We start from the raw sequence: 17,890 nt of genomic DNA, 5'->3' as shown, positions 1-17,890 counted from the left end.
GCAGACTGGGACAAGCAGCGTACTATGGAATGACTGCTAGGCTTTTTCTGACTTGTTTTATAGTAGGGTGCATTAGCTGAGCTCTGGGCAAGGCTCACTACTGTAAATGCACAGGACCTTTAGAGAAACCAGCTTTGTTTAAAGTCTACCAGGCCACTGAAGTTCACTTCTCTTTTACAAGGAGCTGGTTTGAACATTAACAAGGAGCAGCATCAGAGCTGGCATACATCCGGAGAGACATTATTATGGACCAATTAATTGTATATGCGTTTAAGATTTACTACTGAGAAATAATGATTCGAGAGCCGAGCGTTTATGCACATGATGGCTGACTACATCGTTATTCAACTTTTTTTTTTAACCTTTTTTTAACTAGGCAAGTCAGTTAAGAACAAATTCTTATTTACAATGACGGCCTACCCCGGCCAGACCCTAGCCCGGCCGACGCTGGGCCAATTGTGCGCCACCCTATGGGACTCCCAATCACGGCCGGTTGTGATACAGCCTGGGTTCGAACCAGGGTCTGTAGTGACCCCTCTAGCACTGAAATGCAGTGCCTTAGACCGCTGCGCCACTCGGGAGCCCACAAAAGTTATGTTAAGCCGACATCATTTCCTCCCTCGCTGATGTCCTGAGCTGAACCCTACAGTCTGATGCTAATCTCTTTGAAGACACTGGAAACCACATGAATGTATTCTAGCTCTAAGCTAAAAGCGTTTTTGCTTCTCTCTCTCGCTCTCTCTGAGGAAGTTCAAAACAAAAGGGACTGCGCCGCTTGACCCCAGACAGAACAATGTAAAGTTTATACGAGTGACAATGTGGGTCTTCTCTCGGCAACTCTGCTCTGGAACAATAAAGGCCTTAATGACTGGGGCTGTGCTTTACACACCACCACAGACTAACACTGCGGTCAGGCATGAAGAGGGAGAGATGGAGAGAGAGAGAGAGAGCTGGAGAGAAAAGGCAGTTATGTGAAAATGTCTCTAAAATGACGAAATAAATCCTGTTTATTCAATCCTTGACATTGCACAGGGGCAACAGTTTTCCCCTGCACACTGGCATACAGTGAAGGTAAAAGATAGGATTTAAAAGCTTGAAATCAATTCTAAGCCCCGCCTGGGCCAACCACTAGAGCAATTATGCCATGTTCAACACCTAAGCCTAATGAGTGGCTATGCTCTTGCCTGACCATATGTTCCTAAGGAAATGTCAAATTTCAGTCTGGGGCACAGTGAAATGCACTGATCCTATAAGATGGTAAGATCTCAATTGCATACTTCACGTGTCCTTTCTCCTCGTCTCCTTCGCAAAACCCATTGGAGGAGAAGGTCAGAAGGCTTTCTCATCCAAGGGGTTTTGAGAAGGAGACACAAAGAGAGAGGATGCGAGGAGTATGCAATTGAGATCTTCTCAATGAGTATTACTTGTATTGTGTATTCATCGTTTTCTTTATCTTTATTTCCACAGATACAATGATGTTCAAGATCGGTATATACGACCTGTACTGTATATAAGACCTGTATAAAAGATCTGTATATAAGACCTGTATATAAGATATGTACTGTATATACGACCTGTATATAAGACCTGTACTGTATATAAGACCTGTATATAACTGCATTCTTGTGTTTTTCTTTTTCCTTCTGTCACATTTCATGTTTGATTTCTTATTTATACAACTTGTTGTATCACCCTGAATGCTGATTGGTTAAAAGCGCATTCCAGCCGGTGTCTATTCCACAAGTAACCACCGGCTAAATCTATGACATTAAAATGCCTATTTACTCTGTTCCATCTGAATGGACAATCAACGTTCTCGTCAGCCTAGCCAGGAAATGTATAAACTTGATCTCCACTATAAAATGCATCTAGACATTATCTCACATTTCTTTTAGACTAACATTTAGTTTTTAACAGCAGTGATTTATTAAACCTTACTGTCTGTCTCTCCGACATTTGCAACATTGTTTCAATATTCAAATTCGATGAATGAACGTGTAGGGGTCTGGACGAGAGATAGAGGTAGGCAGCCTTTCTCAGCCAGTCGAAATCATTAATCAGCATAATTTTACGGATATACACAAAGAAATGTCAATTGAAAAAAGGTAAAACAAAATGAAGTGTAGCTAGTTTGCAGTGTTTCCAGCTTCAGTTTGAAGTGATTGTGTTAGCTGTGTTGTTGGCTAGCTCCTCTGAACAACAGTGTCCTAATGAGAGAGCACATTTTCTATGCCAGGCAAAATCTTTGCCTCATTAGCGCATTGTTATGGATGTATCCAAATAAATGTCACTAGAAAACAGCCAAATGCAGCTACTGTTGTTGTTCTTTCTACACTGTTTGACGTGACTGTAAGTTAGCCGTAGTTGGCTAGCTAGCAGGCAAAGGAATAAAAATGTTGCCAGCCAGTATAGAAATGGAACACTTAGAACGAACGACTTGGTCAAGTCCATAGATACAGAACAAAAAGACTTATCAACTGGGTCGCGTCTCTAGTAACCGAACCAATAGCACAAACGACCAGCCGGCTTGGGTAGCAACCCTAGATTTGTTTTGGGACTATATCTTGTGGAAGGATGAAATAGTATGAATAAATTAATTTAAATAATTATTTTATGAAAATATGTCAATAATTATTTGACCATGTCTCAGTCATTATCCTACCCTCAAAACACTGGCTTCTCGGGCATTATCGCTTAACTATATTACTACATTTATTGCGCATTATTGGGAAGGAGCTCGCAAGTTAAGCATTTTACTGTTCTGTTTTACACCTGCTGTATTCTGTGCATGTGACAATAAAACTTGAAACTTGAGAGACAGATACATGGCAATGGATCCTGACTGAAGACTCGTCAGCATCAGAGTGAAGACAGGAGTCTGGTGACAAGTTAATTAAGTTAATGAATGTGTGCGTGTGTGCGTTTAGCTCAAACCCCATATCAATAATCAGGTCAGGGCCTGATTCAGAGGACCTGACATTAATAAGTGATGCCAGTGACACCTAAACCACAGGCAGGAGACAGGAATCCAGCCTTGCATCACAGATCAGAGGTAAAGGTTACCTTCATAAATGTATGAAAGGAATTGTTTTAAATATCCAAATAATTATCTCAAAGACATTGTGTGGAATAGGTTGCCACATAACCTTGATGCACTCATAATATAGCTTTACAAACACGCTTGCTTCAAACTGTTAGCTAAGTCATCCTGAGCATGACTAAATAAGCATAAATTACTGTTGAAATTTACAGTATGGCAAAGTGAAATCACAATATTTTCAGAGAACAGTTTGAAAACAGTGGTGACCCAGTTTATGCTCCATTCACCTTCCCAAACAACTTGAGTTTGTGTGTAATGTGCGTTGTAATGTAGTTCCCTTGCTTTAATGGTCTGTGCTTGTCATTTGCTTCAATATCCTGTTTGGTAACAGTCACACTTGTAGAATTAAACAGAGAACACATACAGAGATCAGTCATCGTTTGGCACAGATACGCTGCAGATTATTTAGCTGAGGGAGAGATAAGGTAGGGGAGAAGGAGGAGAGAACTCACTGACCTCCGCGGATTCCTTCCAGAGGGTAGAAGAAGGCCACCAGCAGGTTCATGAGCACGGCTAGATTGAAGGAGATGCTGCTCCAGAAGGACATGTTACGTGAGCACCAGTATAGAATGGGCTGGGCTGGAGAAGGGACGAAGAGGGCCAACACACACGGTCAATACATAGTCATTAGGACCACCTCTACACCAGAAAACATCGCAGTGCATTCTCTACTACAACTACACCACCATCACAATACTGCTGCACTCGCCAAACTTAGACAAGATTCACAGAACACATCACAGGAGATGCACATACACATACAGTATCTATAGCGCATAAACACATTTGACAGAGCATTCATAGGAGGATTGTCCACTTACGCACATTGAGATCATTCTGTATAATGAAAAGCACTTTATAAATGTAATACATTATTCATATTATTATGCACAATGCAGAGGTTCTTAAAGGGATACTTCAGGAGTCAGATGAACTCATGTATACTATTTTTATGTCCCTGTATGCAGTTTTAAGGAAGTTGCTAACTAGCGCGAACACAACCGCTAACTAAATGTTAGTGGAATGACTGGAAGTCTATAATATCTATTAGTAGATACCCATAGAACTTCCAGTCATTGCGCTAACACTAGTTAGTATTTGCTCACAAATCTACCTCCAACTTCCTTCATACTGGGCACAGAGACAAACATTTTATCTACAAGTTTATCTGACTCCTGAAAAATCCTGAAGTATCCTTTCAAAAATCACAATTGCATCTAGAGCTAAATCTCAAATATAAGACATACCACTAGGGGTTAGAATTGTGTCTAGTATGACATTTTTGAAAGAGGGGGGGCAATTTTGTATTTGGTTACAGTTGTAGGAAGGTTACTGTTAGCTGGTACCCAAACATCATGGGTGATCGGGTGATTCACTTATCAGTTTTTCTCGCAGCAAATAATACACCCCAGTGGCACGTCTTCACTTCACTGAAGTGTTTGCCTTTTTTTGTGTCAGCTGAAGCATTCAAACCAGTGGGGCAGCATTTCTCAAACTCAGTCCTGGGGACACCAAGGGGTGCACATTTAGTTTTTTGCCCTTGCACTAGAGACTTGATTCAAATAATCAAAGCGTGATGATGATAGTACTACATACAATGGTTACATAAGCTAATAGACACCAGAGCAGTGTTTCCATTTTAATGTCTTTAGCCTGCTAGCCGCGGCCCGCTAGCTGTCTAGAGCATATCGGCTGTTAGCTGAATAGGTCCATCGGACAATTTCTTGGGCCACAATACCTATTGTGCCAATTGGACTGGTCCCCTTTACAACACGGAACCCTACTAATCCATCACGACTGGTCTACCGACGTAAACGCACGAGGAGGCTCTGCACGAGGAGGCTATAAACAGACTTCCCCCGTCGCGACGTCCCCCTGAGGCCCTTCTGCTAGCTTGCCCAGCCCCGGCCCGCTAGCTGTCTGAATCGCCGTGTCTCCAACCAGCCTCACTACTCACTGGACCCTTATGATCACTCGGCTATGCATGCCTCTCCTTAATGTCAATATGCCTTGTCCATTGCTATTCTGGTTAGTGATTATTGTCTTATTTCACTGTAGAGCCTCTAGCCCTGCTCAATATACCTTAGCCAACCCTTTAGTTCCACCTCCCACACATGCGATGACATCACCTGGTTTAAAGGATGTTTCTAGAGACAATATGTCTCTCATCATCACCCAATGCCTAGGCCTACCTCCACTGTATTCACATCCTACCATACCCTTGTCTGTACATTATGCCTTGAATCTATTCTATCGCACCCAGAACCCTGCTCCTTTTACTCTCTGTTCCGGATGTATGAGACGACCAGTTCTTATAGCCTTTAGCCGTACACTTATCCTACTCCTCTGTTCCTCTGGTGATGTAGAGGTTAATCCAGGCCCTGTAGTGCCTAGCTCCACTCCTATTCCCCAGGTGCTCTCATTTGTTGACTTCTGTAACTGTAAACGCCTTGGTTTCATGCATGTTAACATTAGAAGCCTCCTCCCTAAGTTTGTTTTATTCACTGCTTTAGCACACTCTGCCAACCCGGATGTCCTAGCCATGTCTGAATCCTGGCTTAGGAAAACCACCAAAACCCCTGAAATTTCCATCCCTAACTGTAACATTTTCCGACAAGATAGAACTGCCAAAGGGGGCGGTGTTGCAATCTACTGCAGAGATAGCCTGTGGAGTTCTGTCTTACTATCCAGGTCTGTACTCAAACAACTCGAGCTTCTACTTTTAAAAATCCACCTCTCCAGAAACAAGTCTCTCACTGTTGCCACTTGCTACAGACCACCTTCTGCCCCCAGCTGTGCTCTGGGCACCATATGTGAACGGATTGCCCCCCATCTATCTTCAGAGCTCGTGCTGCTAGGTGACCTAAACTGGGACATGCTTAACACCCCGGCCATCCTACAATCTAAGCTTGATGCCCTCAATCTCACACAAATGATCAATGAACCTACCAGGTACAACCCCAAAGCCGTAAACACAGGCACCCTCATAGATATCATCCTAACCAACTTGCCATCCAAATACACCACTGCTGTTTTCAACCAAGATCTCAGCGATCACTGCCTCATTGCCTGCATCTGTAATGGGTCTGCGGTCAAACGACCACCCCTCATCACTGTCAAACGCTCCCTAAAACACTTCAGTGAGCAGGCCTTTCTAATCGACCTGGCCCGGGTATCCAGGAAGGATATTGACCTCATTCTATCAGTTGAGGATGCCTGGTTATTCTTCAAAAGTGCCTTCCTCACCATCTTAAATAAGCATGCCCCATTCAAAAAAATTTGAACCAGGAATAGATATAGCGCTTGGTTCTCTCCAGACCTGACTGACCTTGACCAGCACAAAAACATCCTGTGGCGTTCTGCATTAGCATCGAATAGCCCCCTTGATATGCAACTTTTCAGGGAAGTTAGGAACCAAAATACACAGGCAGTTAGGAAAGCTAGCTTTTTCAAGCAGAAATTTGCATCCTGTAGCACAAACTCAAAAAAGTTCTGGGACACTGTAAAGTCCATGGAGAATAAGAGCACCTCCTCCCAGCTGCCCACTGCACTGAGGCTAGGAAACACTGTCATCACCAATAAATCCACTATAATTGAGAATTTCAATAAGCATTTTTCTAAGGCTGGCCATGCTTTCCACCTGGCTACCCCTACCCTGGTCAACAGCCCTGCACCCCCCCACAGCAACTCGCCCAAGCCTCCCCCATTTCTCCTTCACCCAAAACCAGATAGCTGATGTTCTGAAAGAAAGAGTTGCAAAATCTGGACCCCTACAAATCCGCTGGGCTAGACAATCTGGACCCTCTCTAAAATTATCTGCCGAAATTGTTGCAACCCCTATTACTAGCCTGTTCAATCTATCTTTCGTATTGTCTGAGATTCCCAAAGATTGGAAAGCAGCCGTGGTCATCCCCTTCTTCAAAGGGGGAGACACTCTAGACCCAAACTGCTACAGACCTAAATCTATCCTACCCTGCCTTTCTAAGGTCTTCGAAAGCCAAGTTAACCTGTTATGGCTAGGGGGCAGTATTTTCACGGACGGATAAAAAACGTACCCGATTTAATCTGATTAGTATTCCTGCCCGGAAACTAGAATATGCATATAATTATTAGCTTTGGATAGAAAACACTCCAAAGTTTCTTAAACTGTTTGAATGGTGTCTGTGAGTATAACAGAACTCATTTGGCAGGCCAAAACCTGAGAAGATTCTGTACAGGAAGTACCCTGTCTGACCATTTCTTGGCCTTGTTGATTATCTCTATCAATTACAGGGGATCTCTGCTCTTACGTGACACTTTCTACGGCTCACATGGGCTCTCAGAAGGCGGCAAAATGCTGAATCGTGGCTTTGCAGGCTCTGGCTGAAACAAAGTAGCGCGTTTGGGTAGTGGCTGGTTACAGTACTGTGAGACTCAGGCTCGTGCCCGCGTCGACCGAAAGCTTTGTTTTCTTTCCTCTGTTTAGCTAAACGGAGATTCCCGGTCGGAATATTATCGCTTTTTTACGAGAAAAATGGCATAAAAATGGATTTTAAACAGCGGTTGACATGCTTCGAAGTACGGTAATGGAATATTTAGAAATCTTTTGTCACGATTTGCGCCATGCGCACGACCCTGATTTACCATTTCGGATAGTGTCTTGGAACGCGCGAACAAAACGCCGCAATTTGGATATAACGATGGATTATTTTGGACCAAACCAACATTTGTTATTGAAGAAGCAGTCCTGGGAGTGCATTCTGACGAAGACAACAAAGGTAATGAAACTTTTGTAATAGTAAATCGGAGTTTGATCAGGGCTAAACTTGGTCGGTGTCTAAATGGCTAGCCGTGATGGCTGGGCTATCTACTGAGAATATTGCAAAATGTGCTTTCACCGAAAAGCTATTTTAAAATCGGACATATCGAGTGCATAGAGGAGTTCTGTATCTATAATTCTTAAAATAATTGTTATGTTTTTTGTGAACGTTTATCGTGAGTAATTTAGTAAATTCACCGGATGTTTGCGGGGGGTATGCTAGTTCTGAACGTCACATGCTAATGTAAAAAGCAGTTTTTTGATATAAATATGAACTTGATTGAACAAAACATGCATGCATTGTATAACATAATGTCCTAGGGTTGTCATCTGATGAAGATCATCAAAGGTTAGTGCTGCATTTAGCTGTGGTTTTGTTTTTTGTGACATTATATGCTAGCTTGAAAAATGGGTGTCTGATTATTTCTGGCTGGGTACTCTGCTGACATAATCTAATGTTTTGCTTTCGCTGTAAAGCCTTTTTGAAATCGGACAGTGTGGTTAGATTAACGAGAGTCTGTCTTTAAAATGCTGTAAAATAGTCATATGTTTGAAAAATTGAAGTTTTCGGATTTTAGAGGAATTTGTATTTCGCGCCACGCCCATCATTGGATATTGGAGCAGGTGTTCCGCTAGCGGAACGTCTAGATGTAAGTTAACAAACAGATTACCGACCATTTCGAATCCCACCGTACCTTCTCTGCTATGCAATCTGGTTTCAGAGCTGGTCACGGGTGCACCTCAGCCACGCTCAAGGTCCTAAACGATATCATAACCGCCATCGATAAGAGACAATACTGTGCAGCCGTATTCATCGACCTGGCCAAGGCTTTCGACTCTGTCAATCACCACATTCTTATCGGCAGACTCAACAGCCTTCGTTTCTCAAATGATTGCTTCACCTGGTTCACCAACTACTTCTCTGATAGAGTTCAGTGTGTCAAAACGGAGGGCCTGTTGTCCGGACCTCTGGCAGTCTCTATGGGGGTGCCACAGGGTTCAATTCTCGGGCCAACTCTCTTCTCTGTATACATCAATGATGTTGCTCTTGCTGCTGGTGATTCTCTGATCCACCTCTATGCAGACGACACCATTCTGTATACTCCTGGCCCTTCTTTGGACACTGTGTTAACTAACCTCCAGACGAGCTTCAATGCTATACAACTCTCCTTCCGTGGCCTCCAACTGCTCTTAAATGCAAGTATAACTAAATGCATGCTCTTCAACCAATCGCTGCCCGCACCTGCCCGCCTGTCCAGCATCACTACTCTGGATGGTTCTGACTTAGAATATATGGACAACTACAAACACCTAGGTGTCTGGTTAAACTGTAAACTCTCCTTCCAGACTCACATTAAGCATCTCCAATCCAAAATTAAATCTAGAATCGGCTTCCTATTTCGCAACAAAGCATCCTTCACTCATGCTGCCAAACATACCCTCGTAAAACTGACCATTCTACCGATCCTCGACTTTGGCGATGTCATTTACAAAATTGCCTCCAACACTCTACTCAACAAATTGGATGCAGTCTATCACAGTGCCATCCGTTTTGTCACCAAAGCTCCATATACTACCCACCACTGCGACCTGTATGCTCCCGTTGGCTGGCCCTCGCTTCATACTCGTCGTCAAACCCACTGGCTCCTGGTCATCTACAAGTCTCTGCTAGTTAATGCCCTGCCTTATCTCAGCTCACTGGTCACCATAGCAGCACCCACCCGTAACACACGCTCCAGCAGGTATATCTCACTGGTCACCCCCAAAGCCAATTCCTCCTTTGGCCACTTTTACTTCCAATTCTTCCTTTGGCCACCTTTACTTCCAATTCTCTGCTGCCAATGACTGGAACAAACTGCAAAAATCACTGAAGCTGGAGACACATATCTCCCTCACTAGCTTTAAGCACCAGCTGTCAGAGCAGCTCACAGATCACTGCACATGTAGCCCATCTGTAAATAGCCCATCCAACTACCTCATCCCCATACTGTATTTATTTATTTATTTATTTATCTTGCTCCTTTGCACCCCAGTATCTCTACTTGCACATTCATCTTCTGCACATCTACCATTCCAGTGTTTAATTGCTATATTGTAATTACTTCGCCACCATGGCCTATTTATTGCCTTACCTCCCTTATCTTACCTTATTTGCACACACTGTATATACACTTTTCTACTGTATTATTGACTGTATGTTTGTTTATTCCACGTGTAACTCTGTTGTTTCATGTGTCGAACTACTTTGCTTTATCTTGGCCAGGTCACAGTTGTAAATGAGAACTTGTTCTCAACTAGCCTACCTGGTTAAATAAAGGTGAAATAAAATAAAAATGTATCCAAACTGAGGGTTAATTCTACATTAAACTAGAATTACGTCCAGGCTAAGGTTCACAATCGGTTTATTTTTAAATAGATAAGGGTAGGGTCAGATAGGCAATTTGCAAGGTTCAAATACACACTAAACAGCAAAGAAAAAACATAATTTAAATAATGGAAAGGGGGCTAAGCCAATTAGCAGGCTTATTTAGTGTACATAAATCCTTTGGGGTGATTTTGGAGTGTGTTCAGTACTTGATCCAGGGATTTGAACTTCCAACTTGGACACTCATGACCGCCAATCCCTTCCCCGGCCAACATAAGCAACGCTCGCCTCGCCTTCTGCCCACATGGTCCTTGATCAGAGGGTCGGACGGTTGCACGGCCGCTGCTATTTTGGAGGCAGCTTCTTCATTTGAAAAGAGGAACTGAGGGTGGGGACTTTTATAAACAGTACATGGCTCACAGAGTGACAGACAGGCAGGCAGAAACACGCTCCCATTGAGGAAACAAAGAGTGCAGTCATACAGCGATCACAGCCTGAGAGGGGGGGGTGGAAGAATCAGGAACTGTGTGTCAATAGGCAGATGCCCTACTGAATGTGTTACATGGGGGATGTTTGTGGGTGGACTTGGTTGAGGGCATCAACAATCACACCATGAGTTATTGTAGGACTGTTTTTTTTCTTCATTTTTTTAACCTCCCATGAGGCTTAGGGTGTTATACTGTTTGCAAACAGATTCTGAGAATGCTAATCTTATTCTCTAAGTGTCTAACTCTCTCCCTTCACAAAAAAAATAAAATTCTCCCAATCTATTGAATCACTCTCTCCCCCAGTCCCTCTCATGCAATCTGGTTCCCATTCATCAAGTAGGCCTAATCTGGTCCTGTCCTCCACCACACTCTCCAGCAGTCCTTGACAGGGGACTACCTGATTGCTCTCAGTCTGTGCTGCCTGAATCCTTGTGGGCCTGGGGTCAGCAGTTGTGTCTGATGGTCTGCTGGATCCTGGACTGACTCTCCCTGGTCGAGACCCACCCAGACTGACCTCCAATCCTATTACACCCTATTCTCAGAGTAGCTCAGCCTCTCGTCTTGCTATCTATTCATGCCTACTCAGTGTAGTAAACAATCCAAATATATCCATCTGATTGTGTGCGTGTGTGTGTGTTTCTGTGACAAGAAAGATGAATTCTCACCTGACATAAACAACAACCCATCATAAGTAACTGTATGTGAATGTACGGGCTGGGAACATAAAGAAAAGTGCAGTACAGTAGCTGCTTGTGAAAACAGTGGTATGTGTGGGGCGTGAACAGGAGTCAATCAAGCATTTCAGAATTCTTTATGAGACGTGGCAGAAAGTCACACCCACATTCTCAACAATTCTCCCTCTGTCATGTAAACATTTCACTCCAACCTTACACTGTAAATATCTTAGCCAATATCCACTTTATGTTAGGTGCTCTAACTTAACATACAACCTTTACATGCCCTCTCCCCTCCCTCCCTCCCTTCCATCCAGGGTTCAGGGTGGGTCTCTGGCCCACGCAGGGAGAACCCGACCCAGCCTGGGGGGTCTCCTGAAGGGCCTGGAGGGGTCAGGGAGGGCTGAGGGCATGTAAAGCAGGTACCTAGTATAGAGAGGTAGGGAGAGGGACGCACAGGGAACCGTGTTTGCGTTACCAGTGGTTGGCTCTTGAGTACCTCGCAGCTTCTTCTGCCAGTTCATCTCGTTGAAGAGGTCCTCGGAGCGCAGGAAGAAGTCATTGATCTTGCTGCCCTGCTCGTCGCGCTCCGTGGTGTAGTACACCCGCAGCTTGGACTCGTTGGTGAGGAACTCACAGATGTTGGGCACGGGGAAGACTATCTGCTCCATGGTGCGATCCAGCCGCACAATCTGGACACAACCACATGCAGCCAACGCTGCCTGTCACAGACATTCTCTCTCAGGGGGGGACGGGCAACTCTAGGTCCTGGACTAGGTAGGCCTCAAACTGTATGGTTAGATAGTGGCATGTTGGTTCCTATTCTTCCCCTTGGAAAAATGGCTAAGACATTTTTTAGCTATAGTAATGTTATACACCAGAAGAGGAGGAGAGTGTGTATAAGTGGCTGTGTGTATAAAAGCACTGTGCAACACACACTAATTTGATAAGCTCTTCCACATTTGAGGTTTTCTGCATTGTCAACAGACAGCATTCTTTCCCCTTGCTAAGCACACAGTGGAACAGGTGCAAACATACCAAAGCTGCTAGTCATTTTCATATGCTAACAAAATACTAACAGTATGAAAAGCAGGCCAAGAAAAATAACATGACTGTCACATGAGTAGGGTAATAAAAAGTCTAAACATATTTATGACAAAATACATGTTGCAATCCACCATAGTGAACACAGGGGTAATAAAACGGAAAATGACATAGTAAAAACACAGTGGACAAAATTGAACTTTTCAGTGCAGGGAGAGGACACCGGCAGGGGCAGAGCCACAATGGCTGACTCTCCTGAATCAGACTAAAATCACTGACCTCAATCTGAGCTGTGTGCTTGGCATAGAACTCCAGGGCTTCATCCCCCTCCCCATAGGTCTTCAACAAGGCCTGCAGCTCCTTGTTGTGGCGGGCCAACTGGAACAACATTGTATGAATGTACCAATGTCGTCAGGTGATGTACCACATTATAGTTGTGAATATTCATTGTACAGACATAAGTCAAAATTGACGATCAGGGTTTTCTAAGTCACCAACTTCATGTTTTGTATCTATTTTTCTTCATTTTATCTGGCAGGTGGCATGGAACGTGCTAGGTGTGGGGACAGGTGACTAACACTGATACCAGATCACTGCAGTGTCTGACAGTACATGCCACGGTTTGTCTTTGTGCTCCAAGTACAGGATGTAGACTCTGTTCAGTGTTCACCCACTAGCCTGCAGGGCATCATGCCTTGGGATCAACATTTTCACCTACATACAGTGCTTTCGGGAAGTATTCAGACCCCTTCCCTTTTTCCACACTTTGTTACATTACAGCCTTATTATAAAATGTATTAAATACACTGTGGCCTCCATCATTCTTAAATGGAAGAAGTTTGGAACCACCAAGACTCTTCCTAGAGGGGGCCTCCCGAGTGGCGCAGCGGTCTAAGGCACTGCATTGCAGGGCTTGCGGCGTCACTACAGACCGGGTTCGAACCAAGGCTGTGTCACAGCCGGCCATGATTGGAAGACCCATGAGGCGGCGCACAATTGGTCCAGCGTCGTCCGGGTTAGGGAAGGGTTTGGCTGGCTGGGATTTCCTTGTCCCATCGCGACTCTAGCGACTCCTTGTGGCGAGCGCCTGCAAGCTGACTTCGGTCGCCAGCTGGACGGTGTTTCCTCTGACACATTGGTGCAGCTGTCTTCCGGGTTAAGCAGGCAGTGTGTCAAGAAGTAGTGCGGCTTGGCAGGATTGTGTTTCGGAGGACGCATGGCTCTTGACCTTCGGTATGACGAGTTCGTAGGGGAGTTGCAGCGATGAGACAAGACTGTAACTACCAATTGGATATCACAAAATTGTGAAGAAAAAGGGGTGAAGAAAAAAGGGTAAAAAATTATAAAACACTCTTCCTAGAGCTGGCCACCCAGCCAAACTGAGCAATTGGGGGAGAAGGGCCTTGGTCAAGGAGGTGACCAAGAACCCGATGGTCACTCTGACTGAGCTCTAGAGTGCCTCTGTTGAGATGGGAGAACCTTCCAGAAGGACAACCATCTTTGCAGCACTCTACCAATCAGGCCTTTATGGTAGATTGGCCAGACGGAAGCCACACCTCAGTAAAAGGCACGTGACAGCCCACTTGGAGTTTGCCAAAATGCACCTAAAGGACTCTCAGACCATGAGAAACAAGATTCCCTGGTCTGATGAAACCAAGTTTGAACTCTTTGGCCTGAATGCCAAGAGTCACATCTGGAGGAAACCTGGCACCATCTCAAAGATGAAGCATGGTGTTGGCAGCATCATGCTGTGGGGATGTTTTTCAGTGGCAGGGACTGGGAGACTAGTCAGGATCGAGGGAAATATGAACAGAGCAACGTACAAAGAGATCCTTGATGAAATCCTGCTCCAGAGTGCTCAGGACCTCAGACTGGGGTGAAGGTTCACCTTCCAACAGGACAACAACCCTAAGCACCCAGGCAAGACAGTGCAGGAGTGGCTTTGGGACAAGTCTCTGAATGTCCTTGAGTGGCCCAGCCAGAGCCCAGACTTAAACCCGATCGAACATCTCTGGAGAGACCTGAAAATAGCTGTGCAGCAACACTCCCCATCTTACCTGACAGAGCATGAGAGGCTCTGCAGAGAAGAATGGGAGAAGCTCCCCTAATACAGGTGTGCCAAGCTTGTAGCGTCATACCCAAGAAAACTCGAGACTGTAATTGCTGCCAAAGGTGCTTCAACAAAGTACTGAGTAAAGGATCTGAATACTTATGTAAATGTATATTTCAGTTTTAATTTTTTTTATACATTTGCTAAAATTGGCCTGAAAAACAGTTTTTGCTTTGTCATTATGGGATATTTTGTGCAGATTGATGGTAATTAAAAAAATATATATTTTAGAATAAGACTAACATAACAACATTTGGAAAATGTCAAGGGGTCTGAATACTTTCCGAATGAACTGTAACTGTCGGTGTTGTTCACCCACATAAATACATGAATAGACACAATTGTGCATAGAGCTGTATTGTGCCTCAGGGGGGTTAGGGTGGAAGCAAGGAGGGTAGTGCTCTGATGTAATTGTGCCTATAGGTTGTGTAGCTGTTACAGGGGTACTGTATGGGGGAGGACAGTTGCATGCAGCCACTAAGTACCTGATGAGCCAGGATGTAGATGTTATGGCCCACGTTTCGTGGAGAGGCTGCATGCTCTTCCTCGCCATCTTCATCTTCCTCAGCAGGCTCATTCGGCTCCACCTCCCCCTGCATGTAGGCCTTTTTTATCACCTCCACCTGCACATGAACGTCACAAACCAGACCGTCAGATAACTTCGCCTTAACATTCTCCTCTGTGCCATGCTGTGCTGCATGTGCATCTTGCAACCAATACTGTATATGCCACTCACCAGTTCTTTGGGCCTCATGTTGTATAGTATCCTCTCTGCGTTCTCACTGTCGTGGCGACTCTCCATGATGGCCAAGAGGAGCTTGGATGCATTATTCTGGAACAGAAAGAGAGAGGTGCAAGGGAGACAGAACATCAGGAGGATGGATAGAATTCAGGTTGTCATGAGTGCTGAAGGTTAAAAAATGCATTGAAACAAGGATTTAAGCCTACTAGAAAGTGTGTGCCCTCAGGCCGGGAAGGAAGCAAAAGTCATTCCGCTACATAAGAATAGTAATGCCCCCTTTACGGGCTCAAATAGCCGACCAATCCTTAGTAAACTTTGGGAAAAATGTAGTTTGACCAGATACAATGCTATTTTACAGTAAACAAATTGACAACAGACTTTAAGCACGCTTATAGGGAAGGACATTCAACAAGCACAGCACTTACACAAATGACTGATGATTGGCTGGGAGAAATTGATGATTAAACGATTGTGGGGGATGTTTTGTTAGACATCAGTGCTGCTTTTGACATCGATTATAGTCTGCTGCTGTAAAAATGTATGTGTTATAGCTTTACACCCCCTGCTATATTGTGGATAAAGAGTTACCTTTCTAACAGAACACAGAGGGGGTTCTTTAATAGAAGCCTCTCCAACATAATCCAGGTAGAATCAGGAATTCCCCAGGGTAGCTGTGTAGGCCCCTTACTTTTTTCAATCTTTATTAATGACATGCCACTGGCTTTGAGTAAAGTGGATGCGGATGACTGAACACTATACAGGTCAGCTACTACAGCGACTGACATGTCTGCAACATTTAACAAAGAGCTGCAGTTAGTTTCAGAATTGGTGGCAACAAATAAGTTAGTCCTAAATATTTCAAAAACTAAAATCTTTTAATAAATAATGTGGAAATTGAGCAATTTGAGGTGACTAAACGGCTTGGAGTAACCTTGGATTGTAAACTGTCATGGTCAAAACATGTTGATACAACAGCAGCTAAGATGGGGAGAAGTCTGTCCATAATAAAGCGTTACTCTGTCTTTTTAACAGCACTATCAACAAGGCAGGTCCTTCAGGCCCTAGTTTTGTCGCACCTGGACTACTGTTCAGTCAGGTGGTCAGGTGCCACAAAGAGGGACATAGGAAAATTGCAATTGGCTCAGAACAGGACAGCACAGCTGGCTCTTGGATGTACACAGAAAACTAACATTAATCTCTCCTGGCTCAAAGTGGAGGAGAGATTGACTTCATCACTACTTGTATTTGTGAGAGGTATTGACATGTTGAATGAACCAAGCTGTCTGTTTGAACTACTGGCACACAGCTCGGACACTCATGCATAGCCCACAAGACATGCCACCAGAGGTCCCTTCACAGTCCAGAACAGCCTATGGGAGGCGCACAGTACTACATATAGCCATGACTACATTGAACTCTATCCCACATCAAGTAACTCATGCAAACAGTAAAATTAGATTAAAAAAACAGATAAAAATACACTTTATGGAACAGCATTCACACACACAATAACATACGCACTATACACACACGCATATGGTTTTTGTGTTGGAGATATGTGGTAGTAGAGTAGGGGCTTGGGGCACACACTTAATGTGTTGTGAAATCTGTTGTAAATGTATTGTAATGTTTTTAAAATTGTAGAACTGCCTTAATTACTTGATTAGAAATGACCTTGAAATGACCTTAATTACCTTGATTACAAATACAAATACAGGACAAAGAAATATGCCAAATGGATAATGAAGGAAAACGTAAAAGGGTGCAACATGACTACCATACCTTGAGCTCCAGCACCAGGTCCATCCTCTTCTTGCCTAGAGGGTTGATGTCGTTGAGAATCAGAGCGATGATGATGTCGATACCGTTGCATTCATGAGTGGCGATGCAGTTCTGACAGAGAAACAGACAGGAAACTTTTTGCATTCCTCTCTGGGACTGATTTGACACTTACCAGAAAACAATATTACAAAAAGGGTTGTCATGACGTTGGCCTGTGGGTAAGGTTTATGACCCCCCCCCCCCCATAAATACCTTTCTCCCTTCCCCTCTCTGACCCTACTGAAGGACTTGAATAGCCTGTGTTAAATATAGAGAGTCTGGGAACATCAAACAAATGGGGAAAAGGAACCATATTTTGGTAATAAAACCAGTTGGAAATATGCTTGGGAACGTAATGAATATGGATTTCATTTCAGTTGTCATCTGAGACATTATGACTGATGACAGGACGACATAAACTGTACCTGGGAAAGTATCCACCCTCTAGTTATCAGAGTCACATGGAATTGTTATGCAATTGAAATGTTTGATATTGAAATTGTTTGTTAGGAGATTAAATGTAATTTTAGCTTCCAAATGAGAGATTTGGTTTTTCATAAGGAAAGTGCCCTGCTTGATCAGTGGCCCACCCCTGTGAAGAGACAGGGGTTATAAACGATGAAACACATCCTTCCCCCCTCTCCACTATATAAGCCTTTGACGAAAAGATAACCAGGTTGTTCCAGTACGGGAGGTCTGCAGCCTCTACGTTAGAAGGACACACATGTCAAGTACAGAACTAAGCCAA

At 43.9% G+C, this 17,890-nt stretch overlaps 1 protein-coding gene across 8 annotated transcripts in view; it reads right to left on the bottom strand.

The window, feature by feature from the left end:
• Window positions 1-17,890, bottom strand: part of itpr1b (inositol 1,4,5-trisphosphate receptor, type 1b) — a 161,724-nt gene that overhangs the window by 28,319 nt on the left and 115,515 nt on the right. For 7 of the 8 annotated variants that reach the window (XM_014166417.2, XM_045705334.1, XM_045705336.1 and 4 more), the window contains 6 exons: window positions 17,104-17,214; window positions 15,316-15,411; window positions 15,065-15,202; window positions 12,749-12,847; window positions 11,883-12,117; window positions 3,557-3,679 (listed from right to left, as the gene is read on the bottom strand). In XM_014166417.2, coding sequence (XP_014021892.1) covers window positions 3,557-3,679; window positions 11,883-12,117; window positions 12,749-12,847; window positions 15,065-15,202; window positions 15,316-15,411; window positions 17,104-17,214 — 802 coding nt within the window. The remainder of the gene's footprint in view (window positions 1-3,556; window positions 3,680-11,882; window positions 12,118-12,748; window positions 12,848-15,064; window positions 15,203-15,315; window positions 15,412-17,103; window positions 17,215-17,890) is intronic. The other variant, XM_045705335.1, reaches the window with a different exon arrangement.

This window comes from Salmo salar, chromosome ssa22 (assembly GCF_905237065.1).
Source record: "Salmo salar chromosome ssa22, Ssal_v3.1, whole genome shotgun sequence".
In the NCBI taxonomy this organism is placed as follows: Eukaryota; Metazoa; Chordata; class Actinopteri; order Salmoniformes; family Salmonidae; genus Salmo; species Salmo salar.
This window is presented reverse-complemented; position numbering and strand designations above follow the sequence as displayed.